General features: G+C 36.5%; 1 protein-coding gene and 1 non-coding gene across 2 annotated transcripts; both read right to left on the reverse strand.

Moving 5' to 3' along the window:
- Positions 1 to 3,388: 3,388 nt before the first annotated feature.
- On the reverse strand, positions 3,389 to 3,495 carry LOC133292112 (small nucleolar RNA R71). The gene has a single exon (XR_009748877.1). It is a non-coding gene; the product is annotated as a small nucleolar RNA R71 (small nucleolar RNA).
- Positions 3,496 to 20,413: 16,918 nt separating this feature from the next.
- Positions 20,414 to 21,169, reverse strand: LOC133292110 (uncharacterized). Its single transcript, XM_061490484.1, has 3 exons — positions 21,127 to 21,169; positions 20,860 to 21,055; positions 20,414 to 20,741 (listed from the first exon to the last, which is right to left on the reverse strand). Exons 1-3 carry the CDS (start codon positions 21,167 to 21,169, stop codon positions 20,414 to 20,416), a joined length of 567 nt encoding a protein of 188 aa, XP_061346468.1.
- Positions 21,170 to 22,383: the final 1,214 nt, after the last annotated feature.

The following is a 22,383-nucleotide window of genomic DNA, read 5'->3' on the forward strand; positions in this document are numbered from 1 at the left end:
CTTAGTGACTTTAACCCTTTAACACAATTAGAACCCTAATGTCTTAGTGATCCTTTTTAGATTAAGAATTAAAATCGACAAATTATTAAGTCTACAACTCAAGCAAGCCTATGTCTAGATCGTGCAAGAATTTGTATTTTATCTCTGTCAGGATTAAAACTCCAATATGTCTATTATGTGCTCTAACCCTCAAATCCCTCTAAGAGTGATCAATTTATAAAAGGATATAGAAATTTCATTCAAGGTAAAACACAAATAAACTAAATTAAAACCACAAATAGGATTCACGTCGGATCCATAATCCTAACTACAAAAGAAACTTAGCCAGACATAGCTAGCTTAAACAAAATAAAATAATAAAAAGAAATAGAAGAAGTCATGAAGAAGAAGAAGAAGAATCAATGCTGCTCAATCTCCTTCAAGCTTCTCTCTATGAAAATCTCCATTTCTCACTCTTGCCTCCACATCTCTCTGTTGCAGAATGTGCCAGCCTTCAATATCTCTTTTCCTAACCCTCTTGTATTTCCAAGAGTTGCCTTTTTATAGTGATGAAATTATATCTTTTAATTTTCCATAATATCTTCAATGAAATCTTCACTAGAATCTCTAATCATATCTTTAATCAAATCCTTAAAATCTTCATGAATTTTATGATTCAGAAATCCAAAGCAAAATTCGCTTGAGCTTTCCAATTTATCTCTTTATTAAGTTAAAAATTATTGCAAATTAAAAGATTTTTTATGAGAATATTACTAAGAATAAAATAACACTTTAATTATAATTCTCATAACTTTTAATTATTTTTAAATCAATTTGATGCTCATATTCACCCTTAATATATAATAAATTGGAGACTCATCAAAGCTAGTCTGCCTAGAGAATGCTGTGGTTTGAGATCAGTAGGAACAGTTCTTGAGCCACATGTACAATATCATCGATAGCAACATGCGTTATCTGGCTAAAACAGGGAACTATCTAAACTTTTTTCTTCTTCTTTTTTTGTTAATTTTATTTTTTGAGTCAGTTTTGTTGAGTCCCCCGTCTCCATTATCATTTTTGGTGAAAAAAATATATTTCTTGTCAGTATAAATGCATAAATGGATGGTTTATAGGAAAGTTGATTACTGTCTTGATCAGGAGTATGATGATATTACTTACTATTTTCTATGCATTTATGAGTTCCTTATTGGGTAAGTTTAATAATTCACTGGAAAATTAGAAGAGTAACTGATGAACCCTTAGTTCATCATGGTTTTTAGCAGGAATAAGGATCAAATTGTGTGATTAAATGATGAAAAACAAGGTTAATGTCCTAAGATGTCCTCAATTACAAGTTCAAGAGCTTTATTGGAAATTTGTTTGATTCTTGTAGGAAAAGCAAGCTTGAAAGACAACTGGAGAAGGAAGAAGATTCTGGAGCTCAAGAGGAGAAAAATTGCCTAAGTGTTGAGCGCTAAAACGTCCACACTGAGCGTTTTAGCGCCCTGTTACAGAAAGAGGCCAAAACTTGCTGGTGATGAGCGCTAAAACGTCCACACAGAGCGTTTTAGCGCGCTGCTACACTAAGAAGATGGAAAATTGCTGGTCTTGGGCGCTAAAACGACCTGCAATATGCGTTTTAGCGCCCTAAAGTGGAAAAAGATTCTGGTCTTCACCGCTAAAACGTCCAAATCAAACGTTTTAGCGTTGGAGTTAGTTAAAGTTAGTTGAGCATTCACCAAGTTTGGACGCTAAAACGGTCATTCCTTAACGTTTTAGCGTTGAAATCAGTTAAAAGCAGTTGAGCATACGTAAAGCATGGACGCTAAAACGGCCACTTATGGACGTTTTAGCGCCCACATCAGTTTTCTGTTTTTAATTGTAACACTATATAAGGCAAAGCCTTGACACTTAGAAAAAAAGGATCCTGGGGGATCTGAACTCTTTCTCTCTCTCTCTTAAACTTAGTCTGACTTCTCTCTAAATTCTCTTAGTTTTTGTAATAGGATTTCCTTGTAATAGTTTGGAGATTGAAGACTTTCAATATGGAAATGAAGTTTGATTCTTCTTCTCTTATTTATTCCTTAGTTATGTATGAGTAGAGTCTTTGTAGTCTGAATGCAATGGAACTCTATGATAATATTATGTTGATTTGATTAATATGATGAAGTATTTTCCATGTGCTGATTTGAGATTTTTTGAGTTAATTATTTCTATCAAAGAAGTAGTATAGAACAGGGATGTTTATATGACTTCTGTATTTGATAATCTCAATATCAGAATCCTAGTACTCAAGGGATTGATGCTAGAGTTCTAATGTAATCTTAAAACCTTAGTATTTCATGCATGTATTAAGAAAGAAATCACCAAGGGATTGGGGTTTCTGATTAATGTTTCTATCAAGGTAGTAAGGGATTACATCTTGATGATAAGTAAAAGGTTGATTAACATCACATGGAGAGGAATTCATCATATGATCAATTTTTATATCAGTTATCATGGAGGAAAGTTGTTTTCTGACTACTTGTTGTTTTTATTAATTCCTAATCCATATTTACTTTGTGTCAATTTACTCAAAATCAATTTTCTGGTGACAAATTATTCATGATTTTTACAAACTCTTATTTGATTCAAATTAGTTTTCTATGGTATATTGGTGTTTGAACACAATTCCTCGTGGGAACGATCTTTACTCATCATTTTATTACTTGTACGACTAGTGCACTTGCTAAACGTCCAACAAGTTTTTGGCGCCGTTGCCGGGGAATTTGTTTTTCAACACTAACTGATACTACAGAATTCTGAGATTGCATCCTTTTATTTTCAGTATTTTAGTTTATGTTAAATTTCTGGTCAATTTTGATTCTGGTACATGCGAGGTACACTTGATCCAAATTTGTTGTTGTATGATCCAGAATTAGAAAGGACATTGAGGAAGCACAAAAGGGCAGCCAGGCTAAGGAGACAGTTGCAAGAAATTGGTGAATCAAGTACGGTTAATCAGGAAGATATAATGGCAGAGAATCACAGACCACCACCACCACAGAGGACACTGGGAGAGTACATGACTCCTGTAGTGGTTCCTCCAATTGGGAGTGTTGTGCGCCCAACAGTGGAGCCCAACAACTTTGAATTGAAGCCTGCTTTGATACATTTGGTGCAGAAGGATCAGTTTGCTGGAACCAGTGCGGAGGACCCTTACTTGCTCATAGAGAACTTCCTATTGTTGAGTGATACTGTGAAGATAAATGGTGTCACAAGAGATGCAATTCTGTTGAGACTATTCACTCATTCACTGACGGATGATGCAAGGAGATGGCTGCAATCATTGCCACAAGGAAGTATAACAACTTGGGATGATTTGCAAACCAAGTTCTTGCAAAGGTTTTTCTCAGCATCCAAGAGGGCCAAGTTGAAGGATGAAATTACAAGCTTTAAGCAGAAAGAGTCAGAATCTATTTATGAGGCTTGGGAGAGATTCAAGACTTTGTTGAGGAAATGTCCACAGCATGGAATTGAGGCATGGCAACAAGCAGCAATCTTCCTGCAAGGAATGACCACTAACACTAGAACCTTGGTGCATGCCACTGCTGGTGGATCATTTACTACCAAGACCCCTCAAGAAGCCTTGGATATCTTTGAGTCATTAGCATCTCAAGAATTTGATAATGCTCCAGTGGCTGACAGAAGGACATGAATTATCAGGTTGGATGGGTATGATGCTTTGTTGGCAAGGAATGATCAACTGATGCAGACACAGAGACAACAACAGCAACAATTAGATACCCTTATTAAGCAACTCTCTTCACAAAAGATAGCTTCTGTGGAAACAAAGAGTGTATGTGCTATCTGTGGTAAGGGCCATGTGACAGAGGAGTGTGATTATGGGGGATCATCAGAACAAGCAGAGGTGAATGGAGTGTGGTATGATCAGAATAATCAAAGGAACTACAACAATCAGGGAAAGAATGTTTATATGCCACCATGGAAAAACAAGAATCAACACCCAGGATTCAGCTATAGTTCCAACCACCAATTGAATCCACCATTACATCCTCCACCACCACATATGAAGGAGCAGTCAAGTGATCCTGCTGCATGGGAGAAAGCGTTTGCTCAGTTATCTAAGACAACTCAGGATTATATTCAGGGTTCTACTTCATTCAGGGAAGAGACAACTGCATTCATGCAGGAGACCAAAACTTCTTTCAGAAATCAGGAAGCATCAATAAGAAATTTGGAGACCCAGATTGGTCAATTATCAAGACAGATATCAGAGAGACCACAAGGGAAATTTCCAAGTGATACACTGGTGAATCCTAAGGAGCACTGTAAAGCAATTATGACAAGAAGTGGGTTGGTACTTCAACCAGGGAAAAAGAAGGTGGAAAATAAAAAGAATGAAGAAGAGGTTGTGGTTGAAGATGTAGTCTCTGATGATGAATGAGAGAAAATGAGAAATGAGAAAAGTGAGAAGGAAGTAGTTGTTAGAGATGTTATAGTTGGAGCTTACAAAGAAGAGGAAGGGAAGGACAATAAGAATGAATGAGAGGTTGAAGTTGGTAAAAATGTTTCCCACAAAAGATGATGAAGTGGGAAAGAAGAAGATGGCTGACAAGAAAGAACAGCCAGTTAGTTTATCTCCCTATGCTAAAGTTCCCTACCCTCAGAGGTTGAAGAAAGAGATTCAGAAGCAGCACTATGCAAGGTTTCTGGATATCTTCAAAAATTTACAAATTAACATACCATTTTCTGAAGCACTGGAAAATATGCCTCACTATGCAAAATTCATGAAGGATCTTCTTACTAAGAAGAGGAAATTAACTGATGGTGAGACAGTGGCCCTAACAGCAGAGTGTAGTGCCCTAATCCATAAGAAGCTTCCAACAAAAATGAAAGATCCAGGAAGTTTCAGTATCTCTATTGCTATAGGAGATGTGGAGGTGGGAAAGGCATTGTGTGATTTGGGAGCCAGTATAAACTTGATGCCGTTGACAGTATGTAGAGCTTTGGGAATTAACACTTTGAAGGAGACCAATCTTATTCTGCATCTTGCAGATAGATCTATCAAGAGGCCTGAAGGTGTGGTTGAAGATGTCTTGGTCAAGGTAGACAAGTTTATTTTTCCAGTGGATTTTGTGATTCTTGACATGGAGGAAGAGGATACAGAAAGTCCTTTATTGTTAGGAAGACCCTTTTTAGCAACTGCAAGATCTTTGATAGACGTTGAACAAGGAAAATTATTGCTAAGGGTGGATGAGGAAACAGTCACAATTGATGTATTTGAAACCATCAAGCATCCTGTTGATGTGGAGGATTGTTTTAGATTGGATGTGATACAGGAGGTTGTGGAAGAAGTGAATAAAAAAGAAGAATTCCCAGTTGAGGAACAAAGATCAGAAGAAGAGATAGGTGCAGAGGATTACCAAGAAGAGCCAGAAGTGGAAGAGCTTGAGAAGAAGATTGATGACATTTCAAAAGGAGCACCTAAGGTAGAACTTAAGGAATTACCTTGACATTTGAAGTATGTGTTCCTTGGGGATGATCAAACATATCCAGCAATCATTAATGCAATGTTGTCTGATGAGGAAGAAGGGAAATTGATTAAGGTACTCAAGAAGAACAAAATGGCTATTGGATGGCAGTTTTCAGATCTCAAGGGTATTAATCCTTCCTTTTGCACCCACAAAATATTGATGGAAGAAGAGGTCAAACCAGTAAGGCAACCACAGAGGAGACTCAACCCCACTATGAAGGAAGTAGTGAGGAAGGAGGTGGTGAAGTTGCCTGATGCTGCGATGATTTACCCAATTTCAGACAGTGCTGGGTGAGTCCTGTGCAGACCGTGCCCAAGAAAGGGGGGATGACTGTGGTGAAAAATGAGAACAATGAGTTGATTCCCACAAGGACAATCACTGGCTGGAGAATGTGCATTGATTACCGAAGGCTGAATAAGGCAACCAGGAAGGATCATTTTCCACTTCCTTTCTTGGATCAGATGCTAGAGAGGTTGGCAGGACATGCTTTCTATTGCTTCTTGGACGGTTATTCAGGGTACAATCAGATAGCTGTGGCACCAGAGGATCAGGAGAAGACTGCTTTTACATGTCCATATGGAATATTCGCATACCGGAGGATGCCTTTCGGTTTATGCAATGCTCCTGCCACATTTCAAAGGTGCATGCTTTCCATTTTTTCTGATATGATAGAAGAATGCATTGAAATTTTTATGGATGATTTTTCTGTATTTGGTTCTGATTTTGATGTATGTCTAGGGAATTTAGATTCTGTTTTGAAAAGATGTCAAGACTGTAATTTGGTTTTGAACTGGGAGAAGTGCCACTTTATGGTGACAGAAGGTATAGTTCTTGGACACAAGGTGTCTAGGAATGGAATTGAGGTGGACAGGGCAAAAATTTCTGTGATAAAGAAACTTCCTCCACCTATAAATGTTAAAGGTGTGAGGAGTTTTCTTGGTCATGCAGGATTTTATAGGCGGTTCATAAAAGATTTTTCAAAAATTGCTAAGCCTTTATGCAAGTTATTAGTTAAGGATCAAGAATTTCTGTTTGATGATGAATGTTTGCATGCATTTCATGTTTTAAAAGAAAAGTTGACCGCTGCACCTATCATGATGGCACCTGATTTTTCATTACCATTTGAATTAATGTGTGATGCCAGTGACTATGCCGTATGAGTGGTATTGGGCCAAAGAATGAATAAATTGTTGCATGTCATTTACTATGCCAGTAAGATCTTAAATGATGCACAAAATAATTATGCTACTACAGAAAAAGAATTACTGGCTATTGTGTATGCATTTGACAAATTCAGGCCATATCTGTTAGGATCAAAAGTTATTGTTTACACTGACCATGCAGCTTTAAAGTATTTGTTGAGCAAGCAGGATGCTAAACCCAGATTGCTCCGCTGGTTGTTACTGTTGCAAGAGTTTGAGGTAGAAATCAAGGACAAAAAGGGAGTTGAAAATTTGGTGGCTGATCACTTATCAGGATTACAGAAAAAGAGCTTCAAGAAGGGCCGGAAGTAGTGATCAGAGAAGAGTTTCCTGATGAACATGTTTTGGCAATATGTGCTGTAACAGAGATGGTTGGGGATAAAGTCTTATCTATCAGTAAACCACCATGGTTTGCTGATTTTGCCAACAATAAAACTGCTGGATTGATGCCTAAGGATTTAACATGGCAACAGAGGAAGAAATTTCTGCATGATGTTAAGAGGTATATTTGGGATGAGCCATATCTTTTCTATAGATGTTCAGATAGTGTGATCCGACGGTGTATTCCAGAGGAAGAACAGAAGGATGCGTTGTGGCATTGTCATGGTTCTGCATATGGTGGACATTTTGCAGGTGAGAGAACTGCAGCAAAAGTTTTGATGAGTGGCTTCTACTGGCCCACTTTGTACAAGGATGCAAAGAAGTTTGTGGAGGCATGTGACAACTGTCAGAGAACTGGGAATATTTCTAGGCGACATGAAATGCCGTTGAACAATATCCAGGAAGTGGAGATCTTTGATGTTTGGGGTATGGATTTTATGGGACCTTTCCCTTCTTCCTACTCTAACAAGTATATATTGGTGGCAGTTGATTATGTTTCCAAATGGGTTGAGGCTATAGCTACACCAACCAATGATTCCAGGGTGGTGATTGATTTTCTGAGAAAGAATATATTTTCAAGATTTGGAGTCCCTAGAGCTATCATTAGTGATGAGGGCACTCATTTTGATAATAGGATGGTGGAGTATGCCTTGGCTAAGTATGGAGTGAGGCACAAAATAAGCACTCCATATCACCGACAGACTTGTGGTCAGGTTGAGATTTCCAACAGGGAATTGAAGAGAATATTGGAGAAGACTGTTGGGAATGCTAGGACCCAGTGGTCCAAGAAACTTGATGACACCTTATGGGCATACAGGACCGCTTTCAAAACTCCTATTGGGATGTCTCCATTTCAGTTGCTGTTTGGAAAAGCATGCCATTTGCCAGTTGGATTGGAGCACAAGGCTTTGTGGGCTGTGAGATATCTGAATTTTGATTCCAAAGCAGCGGGACAGAAAAGATTATTACAACTGGATGAATTGGATGAGTTTCGTTTGTCTGCTTATGAAAGTGCCAGTTTGTATAAGGAAAAGACAAAGCTATGGCATGATAGGAAGATCACACCTAGAGACTTCAAGGTGGGGGATCAAGTACTTCTGTTCAATTCCAGGTTGAAGCTGTTCCCAGGGAAGTTAAAGTCTAGATGGTCTGGACCGTTTGTGGTAAAGGATATGAAACCATATGGGGCTGTAGAAATCAGTTCTTTGGATTCGGACAGAAGTTTTACAGTCAATGGTCAACGATTGAAGTTATATGTTGGAAGTGCTGTGGATAGGCAACTACTGGCAGTTGCTCTATTAGAGGTAAAATAGATCATAACCGTCAGGCTCGTGACGTTAAACAAGCGCCGAGTGGGAGGCAACCCACTGTACTAGGTATGTAATTCCATGTTCATACCATATCCATAAGAGGAAGAAGAAAAGGAGAAATTTTTTTGAAAAATCAAAGAGAAATTTTTTGCTATGTGCTGGGTGCTAAAACGTCAACTATGACCGTTTTAGCGTCCCCAGAGTTCCATCATTATGAAACTCTCTGGTTGTGCGCGCTAAGACGTTCATTATGAGCGTTTTAGCGTTCACTGACAACACATATCCGTGCACTCTGGCCAACAGCGCTAAAACGCTAAGTCTGACCGTTTTAGCGCTGTGCTGCACAAAGTGTGTATTTTTCTCTGGACAAGGACGCTAAAACGCTGGTAAGCCAACGTTTTAGCGCCCTGTCACTAATTCGATATAACAGAGTTCCCCTTCTCTTTTCCTCTTACGTTCTGTTCTTATACTTTGCCTCTGTTTTCCACAACGCCCTCCTTATCTCACATTTGTATCATCCATCTTCGTAGTTTCTTCCACATCTTCTCATCAACATCAAGGTATGTAACTCATCTCACTTATCATATCTGAAGCATGCAATTATTAGGCATTTTCTAGGGCATTCACATGTTGATTGCCTGTATCATTCGTAGGATTGCATGTTGATTTAGTTTTATTGGTATTATTCTCCTGAACTTTTGCTTTTGACTGGTATTTTGGGAATGAGACAACAAATCCAGTGAGTGTTGGTTCTCAGTTGTCTTCAAACAACAACCTAGCATACACACACACAAGGTGTTCATGGAAATGCCTGACCCAAAAATTGGCCTAGCGCTAAAACGCTCAGTGTGACCGTTTTAGCGCCCGTCCAGTTTTTACACACGTTTAAGGTCAGGACGCTAAAACGCTCAGTGCGACCGTTTTAGCGCCCAGGCCCTGTTTCATACAAAATTGAGGGTCTACATTATGGCATTGTGGGGTTGTAATTCATACATGTTTTGATCAAAATTCCCCACTACAAGAGTTCTAAATCTGGAATTGTGGAATTGGATTCATGATATGTAATTGTTTGACATTAGGACTGATTTTCTCTTGTTGTGTAGGCACAATGTCTTCTCCTTCTCAACCAGCTCCTGCTACAAAAAGGAAAAAGAGATATAAGAAGCGAGCACAAGTGAATCAAGGAGGAGATACTGAGGCTGAGTTTACCCCACAGTTTGATGCTCACTTTTGGAAAAGTGAGGAACATGAGAAAAGGTATACTGACAAGACTTCCAAGAGGCCATTTGTTAGAGAAAGAAAATTTGTTCTAGAACAGGATGAATATCCCCAGTTTCAGTCTCAGCTGAAGACCAGGGATTGGGAAACTTTTGGAAGAATATTGGGTGATAGCAGTCCTAACATAGCAAGGGAATTCTTTGCTAATGCATTTAATGGAGATCAAGGAGGCCAAAGGACTTTCACTAGCTGGGTGAGGGGAAAGAAAGTGAAGTATGATGCTCACACTATCCAAAAGCTGCTGAAGATAAGGTTCTGTGACTATATCCACAATGCCAGTTGTGAGTTCAGGAGAAACTGGCAGAATATTGAAATTCCACCAAGGAGGAGTGACCCAAACTTTGACACCTGGACCAAGATGGGGGCAGCTGAGCCTATTTTGCAGACTATAGCCAAACCTGGTGAAACTTGGGAGTTAACCAAGGATAAGGTTGCTCCTAAGTTGATTTGGTTGAGGCATTTAAATGGTGAGGCTAGAGTCTGGTTTCACTTTGTAATCTCAAATGTCATGCCCTCTTCCAACCAGGCAGAGGTTATCCTGAAGAAAGTTGTCCTGATTCACACTATCATGACAAGGGCGAAGGTGGACCTTCCTATTCTCCTTCAGGACAACATTTATGATATGGCTCACTCTGACAGTGACTCTGCTGCTTTGGGTCACTGTTCCTTGATTCAGTTGCTTTGTCAGAAAGCTGGTGTAGATGTTACTGATAATGGGGCACCAACCAAATTGCACCCTACAATTGATGCCGCAATGATTACAAAGCAATTGAAAATAGGAGGAGGGGAGGTCACAGGATTGACTCCTGGTAGGAAATCTACAACACAGAGTGATGATGAATTCGAAGAGAGGTTAAGGACAGGGGAGCAATGGGTGGTGAACACTGACTTCCGAATGAGACATTTGCGCAGGCGTCTCCGGTTTATGCAGTCCAGCCAGCACTCATTTCAGACATATATGGTGACGATGTTGAAATCTATATGTGAGGCTCAGGGCTTAGATGTTATTGATTATCAGCCTGCTGTATACCCTCATTCTGATGAGGAGGAAGCCTTTGAGGCAATGGCCCGGACTCACTATGCTGATCATGTGGATGGAGCTGCACCTACTGATGGTGCTACATCTTCTCATGCTGCACCCACTCCAGAGAGACAGCCTGGTGTTGATGCTACTACCACAGAGACCACTGCTGCTGCTGCTGGTGATACTGGTGCTATGGATGAGGACATGGGTGTTGATCCTGAGTACAACCCATTGCCTACTGCTGATCCAGGCTCATATTTGGTGTTTAGTGATGATGAAGAGTCTACTGATTAGACTTCTCATTTTGTTTTTATACATTTTCTGTTTTATGGTTTTATTTTGGATATTTTTAGTTGATTGTGGTATTATTTTCATTTTGTATATTTGTTAGTACATTGAGATTCTCTGTTTGAATGATGCACTTTTAAATAGTACTGATGCTATTTGTTGATATGTGTATGTGTTTCAGAATTTGTCAACTGTTTTTTAGATTTAAATTAGTTGCTGGGGACAGCAACGTTTAAATCTGGGAATGTGGTGTGAATGAATGACATGATTATGGTGGAATCACACAGTTGATGACGACACACAGTTGATGAGCCACAAACAGGAAAACATCTCAATCCTTTCTTTTAGAATTCTTGTGAATATAGTTTTAGGTAGTTTAGGAAGTGTTTTATATGTACAAAGGTTGGATTTAGAGTTGAGATGATGTGAATTTTATGAGGATAGGATGATCAAAGTTTTACATGATGGATTAAACATTTCTTGATGCAATTTGAAATCCCTGCATATGTGCTAAATGATATGTTTGCATGACTCATGTTATGTGAGGAGTAGAGAGATCAGGTTGATGTATATAGAGGAATTCAAGCATGCACTCTAAACTGTGAGACATTGAGCCTATACAGAAATTTTTTTATTCAGAGAGCACTTCACTGTATGAGTAACTCTAGAACTTGCCATGTTTCTAACTTGAAATAGTTCATGGTCTGTAAAGTAGAGCTCATTGAGGCATTTTTCTTTTGAACCAAATTTTCTTATTGCATGGAAGCCTTAAGCCAGAATTTTTGTGATAAAACTAAGAGCCCTGCACTTATTCCAGATCCTAAATTTTCAGATTATGTGTTCAGATAAGGGGTAAGGAGGAAGGCTCTGTAGGAAAGGTATTTCCGCAATGAACAAAAATATTAAGTGTTAAGTGTTGGAAATTTGGGGAAATGAGGAAGTAAAGGGACAAAGTGCTTGGTTTGGAAAAGGAAAAGAAAAAGGAAATGAGGAAAAAGGGAAATCAAAACAACACAAAGTGTTGAAAGTTGGAAGAAAAGGAGGAAGGAAGTTCAAGAAAAAGAAAAGTTGTAGAAAAGGTGGTGAAAAGAGCAAATGAAAAGGAAGAAGAGAATGAGAAGGATTAAGGAGTACATAGATAAATTCAATAGTGATCCTCCTCTTATCTGAATCTGATCCATTTATCTAACCTTCTGCAACATCAAATCCTACCTTTAGCCAACTACATGCCAAGCCATTTTTCCTTCTTCTATACAGAATCCTATTCTTAGTCAAGTCATACCACCAAAGCCTCTTTTGTTCTGCTTATGAATCACTGTAACTATGGAAAGTGAGAAGATGGGCAAGCTTATAGTAGTTTGAGTGCAGTGGAGATTGAGTGATGAGTACACCCTTAGACACTAGAGTGCAAGAGAGTTTATTCTCACAATTTTTGAGAAGTTCCAAGTGAGGGGGTGTTTTATATTGAAGGTCTCTGCATTTCATCTTACTGATCTGTTGAAAGTCATTGTAATGAGGTTAAGCAAGTCATAGTAAAAGATAGATTGCTGGGTTGTTAGATTGTATCTTGGAAAGTTGATCTGTCATATTTCAATCCAACCTCATAAATTTCATGTGTAAAGAATCTCAAGTCTTTCTCTGTCTTTAAAGTTATTGCTGAGGACAGCAATATTCAAATCTGGGAATTGTGATGAACCCTTAGTTCATCATGGTTTTTAGCAGGAATTAAGATCAAATTGTGTGATTAAATGATGAAAAACAAGGTTAATGTCCTAAGATGTCCTCAATTACAAGTTCAAGAGCTTTATTGGAAATTTGTATGATTCTTGTAGGAAAAGCAAGCTTGAAAGACAACTGGAGAAGGAAGAAGATTCTGGAGCTCAAGAGGAGAAAAATTGCCTAAGTGTTGAGCGCTAAAACGTCCACACTGAGCGTTTTAGCGCCCTGTTACAGAAAGAGGCCAAAACTTGCTTGTGATGAGCGCTAAAACGTCCACACAGAGCGTTTTAGCGCGCTGCTACACTAAGAAGATGGAAAATTGCTGGTCTTGGGCGCTAAAACGGCCTGCAATATGCGTTTTAGCGCCCTAAAGTGGAAAAAGATTCTGGTCTTCACCGCTAAAATGTCCAAATCAAACGTTTTAGCGTTGGAGTCAGTTAAAGTTAGTTGAGCATTCACCAAGTTTGGACGCTAAAACGGTCATTCCTTAGCGTTTTAGCGTTGAAATCAGTTAAAAGCAGTTGAGCATACGTAAAGCATGGACGCTAAAACGGCCACTTATGGACGTTTTAGCGCCCACATCAGTTTTCTGTTTTTAATTGTAACACTATATAAGGCAAAGCCTTGACACTTAGAAAAAAAGGATCTTGGGGGATCTGAACTCTCTCTCTCTCTCTCTCTTAAACTTAGTCTGACTTCTCTCTAAATTCTCTTAGTTTTTGTAATAGGATTTCCTTGTAATAGTTTGGAGATTGAAGACTTTCAACATGGAAATGAAGTTTGATTTTTCTTCTCTTATTTATTCCTTAGTTATGTCTGAGTAGAGTCTTTGTAGTCTGAATGCAATGGAACTCCATGATAATATTATGTTGATTTGATTAATATGATGAAGTATTTTCCATGTGCTGATTTGAGATTTTCTGAGTTAATTATTTCTATCAAAGAAGTAGTATAGAACATGGATGTTTATATGACTTCTGTATTTGATAATCTCAACATCAGAATCCTAGTACTCAAGGGATTGATGCTAGAGTTCTAATGTAATCTTAAAACCTTAGTATTTCATGCATGTATTAAGAAAGAAATCACCAAGGGATTGGGGTTTCTGATTAATGTTTCTATCAAGGTAGTAAGGGATTACATCTTGATGATAAGTAAAAGGTTGATTAACATCACATGGAAAGGAATTCATCATATGATCAATTTTTATATGAGTTATCATGGAGGAAAGTTGTTTTCTGACTACTTGTTGTTTTTATTAATTCCTAATCCATATTTACTTTGTGTCAATTTACTCAAAATCAATTTTCTCGTGACAAATTATTCATGATTTTTACAAACTCTTATTTGATTCAAATTAGTTTTCTATGGTATATTGGTGTTTGAACACAATTCCTCGTGGGAACGATCTTTACTCATCATTTTATTACTTGTACGACTAGTGCACTTGCTAAACGTCCAACAGTAACTTAGAGTGATTTGGGTGAAGAGTAGGAAATTAGTCTTGCACCCATAGCCGTGAGCTTTTGAGCTTAAACCATTGTTGTGAAAATCGAACCCGACCGGTCGGGTCGACCTGGAATCCGGTGAAACGGTCATCTGACCGGTCCGGTTATCATATTGGATCGGTCAAATATCAGACTCGGTACGACCCGACCAGTTTTGGTGAAAAATCGGTGACCCAGTCGGGGTTTTTTTAAAAAAAAAAAGTTTTCCAAAATAAAATCATAATTGACATATTTGAGTGATCTGTTACTTATTGACTTACATAAGTTATGTACCTACAATCTTAATATTATCTCAATTATGCACTATGCAGGGAATTTTGATTTGATAGTTAGAGATGTCGTTTACCGAACCTGAAACACCAATATAACAAGCATTATGTGTTTGTTTGATCCTTTAATTGACAATAATGTATAATTTATTATTTTTTATATCAAAATATTTAGAATTGATATTATTTTTTCAGCTATTTGAGTATATTTATAATTTTTTTAATATAAATTATAGATTTATATATAATCACCGGGTCATGCGGTTCAACCTATGACTCACTGGTTAAACCAGTGACCCACTACCTCAACCGGGTCATTGACCGGGCCGGTTTTAATAACATTGACCTAAACAAATAAATTTTTATTTGGTGTGCACTTCACTGTATGAAAACACTCTAGAACTTGTTTTGTTTCTTACTTGAGATAGTCTGTGTTATATATTGTTGAGATGATAGAGACAATTTATTTCTTATAGCCAAATAGCCACCCTATGTGTTAATCCCTTTGGTTGAGCCCCTTGAGCCTAGGCCTATTTATTCTTTGATGACTTATACATATGAATAGCCACTCCACATACACATATCACCCAATTTAGATTAGATTTTAGATTAAGAATGAGGAATTGAGCATAATTGAATTATTAATGTATGGGAGGAAAAAGTTAGAAAGGGTGGTAGTCAAAGACACACAATGTGGTTAATTAGAAAACAAAATATATGTATATACATAGAAAAACAAAAAGAAAGAGAAAAATTAAAAAAAATTGAAAAATTGAAAAATGAAAAAGAAGTTTTCATATTGGAAAAATGTGAATAAAAATAAGGGAAAAAGTGCAAAAAAGGAAATGTTAGAAGAGAAGAATAAAATATGCTTGTAAATGTGTTATACAATGATGTCCATTCCTCTTTGAATCTGATTTCTAATCTAGAGCCACTTTTCCCCCATTTATTTCCTTTCCTTTTAGCCAGACCACGTTACAACCTTAATAAAAGACTTTTTGATCTACTATGTACACCATTGAGATTGTGGATAGTGAGAACATAGCCAAGCCTATGGTAGTTTCGATTCAGTGAAGAAAGAATGAAACACGTACCTTTAGACATTTAAGTGTGAATGAATTAGAAATCTTACCGAGGGGGTGTTTTGGTTTAATTTTTTTACTCTTTATCTTGAGAATTCTTGTTACAAATCTATGACTTGTGGATTGTGAATACTTGCTTGAATTGGTGCCTCATTATTTTCTTTTTATTAAGCTTGAATACTCCATTGTTTTTTACATTGATTAGTTTTCCTGTTAAAAAATTCATTAAGCACATGAACTCGTCTCATTTCCCATAGCTTTGTTTTTAATTGATTGCTGGGGAGAATAATATTCTAAATTTGGGAATGATTTGATATACTTATTGTTTATCATATTTTTAAGGACTTAAATCACTCTTATATCTAGTCAAAAGCATGAAAACTTAGAGTTATTTGGCTAAAAAGCATGGGGTTTGAATTATTGACTTATGTGAATGATTCTTGCTTGTTATGTAGGACAATTGAATTGAATTGGACCATTGGAGTAATGGTTAAGCTTGCTGAACTTAAAGCAATAAATAAGGAGCAGCTATATAGTGAAAATCTGCCTAAAGCTATCTTTTGGCCAATTTTCATATCGACAATCTGGATTTGGATCTCTTGTTCTGCATAGAAGTTGTAGATCTCTCTTTTTTTCCAATGAGACCAAGATCACATCAATTGGACAAGTACAACTCAAGTTATGGCCAAAATACGAAACAATATTTTTGCTGTTAAAATAGCGCATTTTAACGCGCTCCAGTCCATTTAACGCCCAGTGACCCAATTAAGGCCCATTACATGGTTTTCACCTAAAACAAGGATTCCTACACCTATTTAAGCTATCATGTGTCTTTGACAAAACTTGACACCAAAGGTGTAGTTTTCATCGGAGGAGCGAGTCTTTCATTCTTTTAAGAGCCGGAGACGGGATTATGTTGGAAACCTTGAAGATTGACTGCATTATCACATCAATGGAGTTTGGGGAAGCTTTCTTATGTTCTTGATTTCACCATGTTAGGCTAGATTTTCTTTATAGATAGGGCTAGATGGAATCCAATTGAATCTTTATATTTCTAAATTAATCTTTAATGTAATTTTCCCTTTTATATTGAATGAATGTATCATTACTTAATGCTTTCTATTAGTTGTTCTTGTAGATTGAATTAGGATTCGTATGTAACAATAGGGATATTGGTATATGAATTTGATTTGACTCATTCATCATTAATTTGTATGACTCTAGAAATATACATATTAATTGTGCCATTTTTATTATTCTTGATATTAATGCTTAAATCCTTTTGAAAAACACCAAGGAATTAAGATTCTCTTAAGGGAGTAAAGGGTTAGAATGCCAAAGGATTGAGTTGAAACTAATTTATGGGAATTTATGGGCAATATTAAAAAGGTGACTAATTAAGGTTTTAATTCAAAACATAAAGGGGAAATTGGTGGAAATTGATTCCCTAACTATGTTTCTTGATTGTCAAGTAATTCGAATTTTACTTTCATGCTTTGTTATTTAGTTTAATTTTCATACAATTCTTTTGATCAATTGTTCAACTTAAGCATAAATAGCGAGTTAGTGATTGAAATTCTAATCCCCGTGGGAACGATCTCGTACTCAGTACACTTTATTACTTTTACTACTAGTTCACTTGTCGAAGTCGTAACATCGACCATTTATTCGGTTAGATTGACTTAATTGTTTTTTAATTTATTGATAAAAATAATACATATCTTGATACTGATAATTAATCTAAGCGACCAAAAGCTCCGGTGTGCACGTAAAATAATCATTTCAACCCAATAACTCAAACTATTAAGGAAGTACTACAAAGTGTTATCTTAGCGATTCCAACATATGGCATTCGCTCTGATACTATGATAAACAAATATTTCAACCCAACAACTCAAGCTATTAAGTGAAAGCCTAATAAATGTTTTTATACGATATCTATCTAACACGTCTCCTCACACAAGAGTCTATTGGGCTTGATGGGTGAACAATGCATTATGCCCGTAATTGTGCTTAGAAATTGCAAAACATTTAATTATTTTTTAATAGAATAGGGGGAAATGAAGATCGAACTCGTGACCCCTCGGTCATGGAGACTCTGATACAATGTAAAAAATCAATTCAACCCAACAACTTAAGCTATTAAGTAAGGTCATTTTCTTACTATCCCAAGCGCCATGGTTCGATATGACTTCGACCCCCTACTAGGTCTTGCCAAGGCAAGATGTTGGCTTCTCCAACAATCCATCCGCACTTACCTCATGTAAAGTGTCATCTTGGAGATTCGAACCCATGATCTCGATTCTGATACCATTATAAACAACCATCTCAACCTAACAGCTCAAGCTATTAAGTGAAGGCCTAATCAATAGTTTTATACTATATCTCTCTAATATGCTCTCCCTCTCACGTGGAGGCTTCTTCGAGTATTCATGGGGTTACATCAATGCTTGGCTCCACTCATCGAGACCTTGGCTCCTCATCATGCAGGTGTTTGGAAAGATGACCTGCATGGGTTTGCAAAGCTGACAAACCAGAACACTAACCAGCATCATCTCCAAACACTCAATATACATAGCCCATCAATGAGGCCCTCATACCATATAAATCAACTATTTAACCTAAAATTTTAAGTTGATAAGTGAAGGCCCAATCGATGATTTTTATATTATATTTTTCTAATATTGAGCTCAAGCTTCTTATTCTATCAATCCGATGGAATTATTCACGTTGGCTTAAATGTGTTCATCCTTCATGTGTTATTTAACTTGATAAAAATATTTAAGAGAATTTTAATCGTTTATGAACAAATCAATAGTGATGAGAAATAAAAAATAAAAAATAAAAAATATTTAAATAAAAAATGATAAAAAAATAACCATTAATTTATTTATAGGGTTGATGGCTCTCCTGTAACAAGAAAATACTATTTTTCTCCGGCTGAGAGAAAAAAATGGTAGAGTCCAAATAAATTTAAAAACAAAAAGAAATCAAAAAGGAATGCACGACTTTTTATGGTAAGAGCAGAATAAAGATTAATTTTACTGCAGCTGCTGGAGACTTTGATTTCCCTTTATTTATAAGCAATAACATGCTCATAATAAATAAAATATGAGAGGATGTATTCTTCTGGTATTTTTTTTTCGCTTCTTCGATAACTAAGATAACCAATAATTAAATGTTTCCAAGTAAAAATTAGAATTACTTTGGTACTTCAGTACTTAATAAAAGCAGTTGCTAATGCGCATTGAATCTCAACTTGGAGAAAATGGATGCGTGACACCGAAATTTGGGTCCACCTGGAATCGTTGAAAGAGGTTACATTGCTGACTTTGCAGCCAATTTTGAAATTAGAGTGGTACACTTATTTGACCGTAATTAATTAATTAAACAATCAAGGCTTTTCAACATGAATCAAATCCAATGTTTTGAGTCATCGTCTATGAACAGATCAAATCTGCTTTTAACCTTGGAAGCTCTATAGCAAAATTTGCATATTTATCTAATTTTCTTATATCAATATCTCCTCACAAAAATCTTACTTAATATTTTGGAATTAATTTTATTAACATACCGTATTCTACTTCGATTGTGTAAACTCTATTTTCTATAGGTGAAATAATAATTTATTATGATATTATTTACTAACAAGAAAATTCCAACTCAAATGCTCTTATTTTTTTCTTAAAATACAGAACTGTTCTTTAGGTATGACATGTTATTATAATTAATTCATTCTCCCGCATTCTTATTGATTTGGGCCTTGAAATTCCATATATTTCCTTGTCCAGCTGCCACCATCAATGCTAGTGAAAAAGTCTCAAAAACACATTTTAATAAAAGAGAATGTGACATGAACTACGTTGCGTTCACCTTTTGATTAGTCGTTCAGAACCCCACAATGAAGAATCTTGGCATCAAATCATTTGCTTATTCTAGCACCCTAGTATAGCTGGCGTGTTAACATTTTGGATGGGATATCACATTTGTGGTGGCAATTCTTTACACAATATGACTGCTAAGATACTTAAAACCATTAATATATTATCAGATTAGTATTTTAAAAATTTTGTGGTATCAAATTTAATTTCGATACTTTGTCGACATATTCTTATAATATAAACCAACACAATATTTTGTAAAAGTTATGCGAGTGTCTAATGCGACACGTAATATCCCAAAATAATAATAATTAATTTATTATTTATACGATGCATGGAAAAAAAGGCTAGTTTATTTGTCTCGTAAAAATTAACGTAAATTTTAAATAAATTTTATAAATAAAATTTTATAGGACACAATTATTAAAGAAATAGTTAAAAGATAAAATAGATAAGGGATTTGCAACTTAATATTGAATGATGTCTATAATAGACTCTAAGAATGTTACATTAATAACTCCAAAAATATGCAATAATAAATCCCTTGGAAGAGATTTCAGGGGCATCTGTCTCTATTTCTCAATAGTTCCTTCCTTTGCAGAAGATGAATAATCAGTCATTGAAATAAGGTTAGGAAAAAAAAAGAAATATTAGAAAGTTTAAAAAAATAATCAGGATTAAGAGAAAATATGTGATTCATGTAAACCATGAATACCGTCGGAGCATTAGTGAGTCCAAATGGAATCACTTGGTACTCAAAATGTCTATTTCTAGATCAGAATGCCGTTTTAGGAACATCCTCCGGTTTAATCCGGATCTGGTGATAATTTGACCAAAGGTCAATCTTAGAGAAAACAAGAGCACTTCTAAGTTGATCTAAGAGATCATCAATTCGTGGCAAAGGATACATGTTCTTGACAGTAACCTTATTAAGTTGCCGGTAGTCCATGCACAGTCACATGCTACCATCCTTCTTCTTTACAAAAGTTACAGGTACTCCCCATGAAGACACACTAGGTCTAATGAAATTCTTCACAGAAAGTTTCTTTATATGCTTCTTCAGCTCCGCCAATTCTAATGGTGACATCCGGTATGGAGCCAAAGAGATAGGCCCCACACTAGACAACATATCAATGGAGAATTCAATCTCTCTCTCAGGTGAAAATTCTGGTATCTCATTAGGAAACACCTCCACAAACTCCTTCACCACCGAAATATTCAAAATCTCTTCACTTTTTTCACCAACATGGCCACCCATAAATACATATCCTACAGCCCCAACCCTTAAAGCCTTAATAGTTTGACACATATAAGTAAGGAGAAGGACTAACAAAAGGCTCCTTACGAGACAATATTAACTTCTTTCCGCAACAAATAATCATTGCACAGTTTTTAAACAACCTGTCTATACCCAAAATCAAATTAATAGTGGCCAGTGATAATATAATCAAATCCACCGTGTAACCCCTGCCTTCATATTTAAACTCTACATCTCTACAAATGAATGAAGAATCACGCACTTCTCCAGTAGCGGTAGTAATACGCATAGGGGGAATCATCTTCGTTACAGTTAAGTTAAACCCTTTAGCAACATAGTCTGCAATAAAAGAATATGTCATTTTAGAATTAAACAATACAGATAAATCATGATTAGAAAAAAAAATACACCTTTAACCAGATTCAGAGCTTTATCAGATTGTTGAACATTCATAGTATAAACCCGTTTAATAGTAGGAACAGATGGCAAGGCTTGCAGAGTCACAGCTGTAACACCCCGTGTATACCCGGTTTGTTAACATATCATCGTATTAAGCCACGCTTAATTAAAAAATGTGGAATATCTTTTTCTTTTCAATTATGACGTCATTATACTTAGCCAAGTTGATTACTTAATCATTTTCATAAAAACATCGCCTGTATGTAAATTGCAAAGACAGCTAACTGAAATACCTCAATATATAAATAAAGTGAGTATCTATGTCACAGGACTACAACACGTAGCCTGGAAAATATCCTGATACATTATTACAACTCATAACTAAAAACAAGATATCGTCAATCAATGTGGCTTGGACAAACCCCATGCTCACCAAATAAGGCAACAAAGCCCAACATCAGTCTCAACAGCAACATCATCATAATAACTGAAGCTAAACGTATAAAAGCATCAGGCATATCCAGCATCCAACATGTTAGCAATTAACAACAATATCTAACTCAGCTCTGGCCTCCTACCACTAGAGGTCTCAACCCCTAGGTTACCTGAACCTGATATAAGCGTCCCCAAACGTGGGGTGAGATCTCTAAACAAGAAATCTCATTAAGACAAGGGGTCCTCAAGGATATTCTACCCCAAGCTCACTTACATGTGCAATATAAGTTCAAAAGCAGTAATTCTAATATAAGTTCAAAAACTATGCAGTGCAACAGATATTCATGCCATGTGTGTCAACACTATTCTACTTGCCAGAGAAATGCAGGAATACGTCTATTACCTACAGTTAGTACAAGGAACATCGCTTGCACCTCACCCACAGCCTCACCCTATTGTATGTACCACATACTCAGGCTTACCGTATAGGTAGAACACCATATGCATATCATAAAGGCACTTGCATATAACAGCTCAACAACATTTCACAAATCAATATATCATGAAAACAACATCATGCATATAACCATACCCCCAAGGGACATGGTTGAACCAACAATGACTAAACCGAGGACACGAAAGCTTACCTTGCAAGCTAGCTATCCAAGCCAAGAGTTCGCACAAACTCAAAGTCCAAACACAGCAGAATCATAATCTTTTTTAGACCAACAGTTATATCAATATTCATATTCTAATATATACAATGTTAAACTAGACATCTTGAGGTTTCCAACGATATACTTTATGTCTCAATCGGAGTTGTATAACTCCGG

Source organism: Gastrolobium bilobum, unplaced genomic scaffold (assembly GCF_033153095.1).
Source record: "Gastrolobium bilobum isolate Gb01-03AN ecotype WA unplaced genomic scaffold, APGP_CSIRO_Gbil_v1 utg272566, whole genome shotgun sequence".
Lineage (NCBI taxonomy): Eukaryota > Viridiplantae > Streptophyta > Magnoliopsida > Fabales > Fabaceae > Gastrolobium > Gastrolobium bilobum.

Excerpts from the sequence above, each read along its gene's own strand:
- LOC133292110 (XM_061490484.1), bottom strand. The coding sequence starts at position 21,169 with ATGAATGTTCAACAATCTGATAAAGCTCTGAATCTGGTTAAAG. Across the intron at positions 21,056-21,126 it reads AGCTCTGAATCTGGTTAAAG|ACTATGTTGCTAAAGGGTTT; the intron begins GTGTATTTTTTT and ends CTTTTATTGCAG. Across the intron at positions 20,742-20,859 it reads TTGATTTTGGGTATAGACAG|GGTTGGGGCTGTAGGATATG; the intron begins GTTGTTTAAAAA and ends TAAGGCTTTAAG.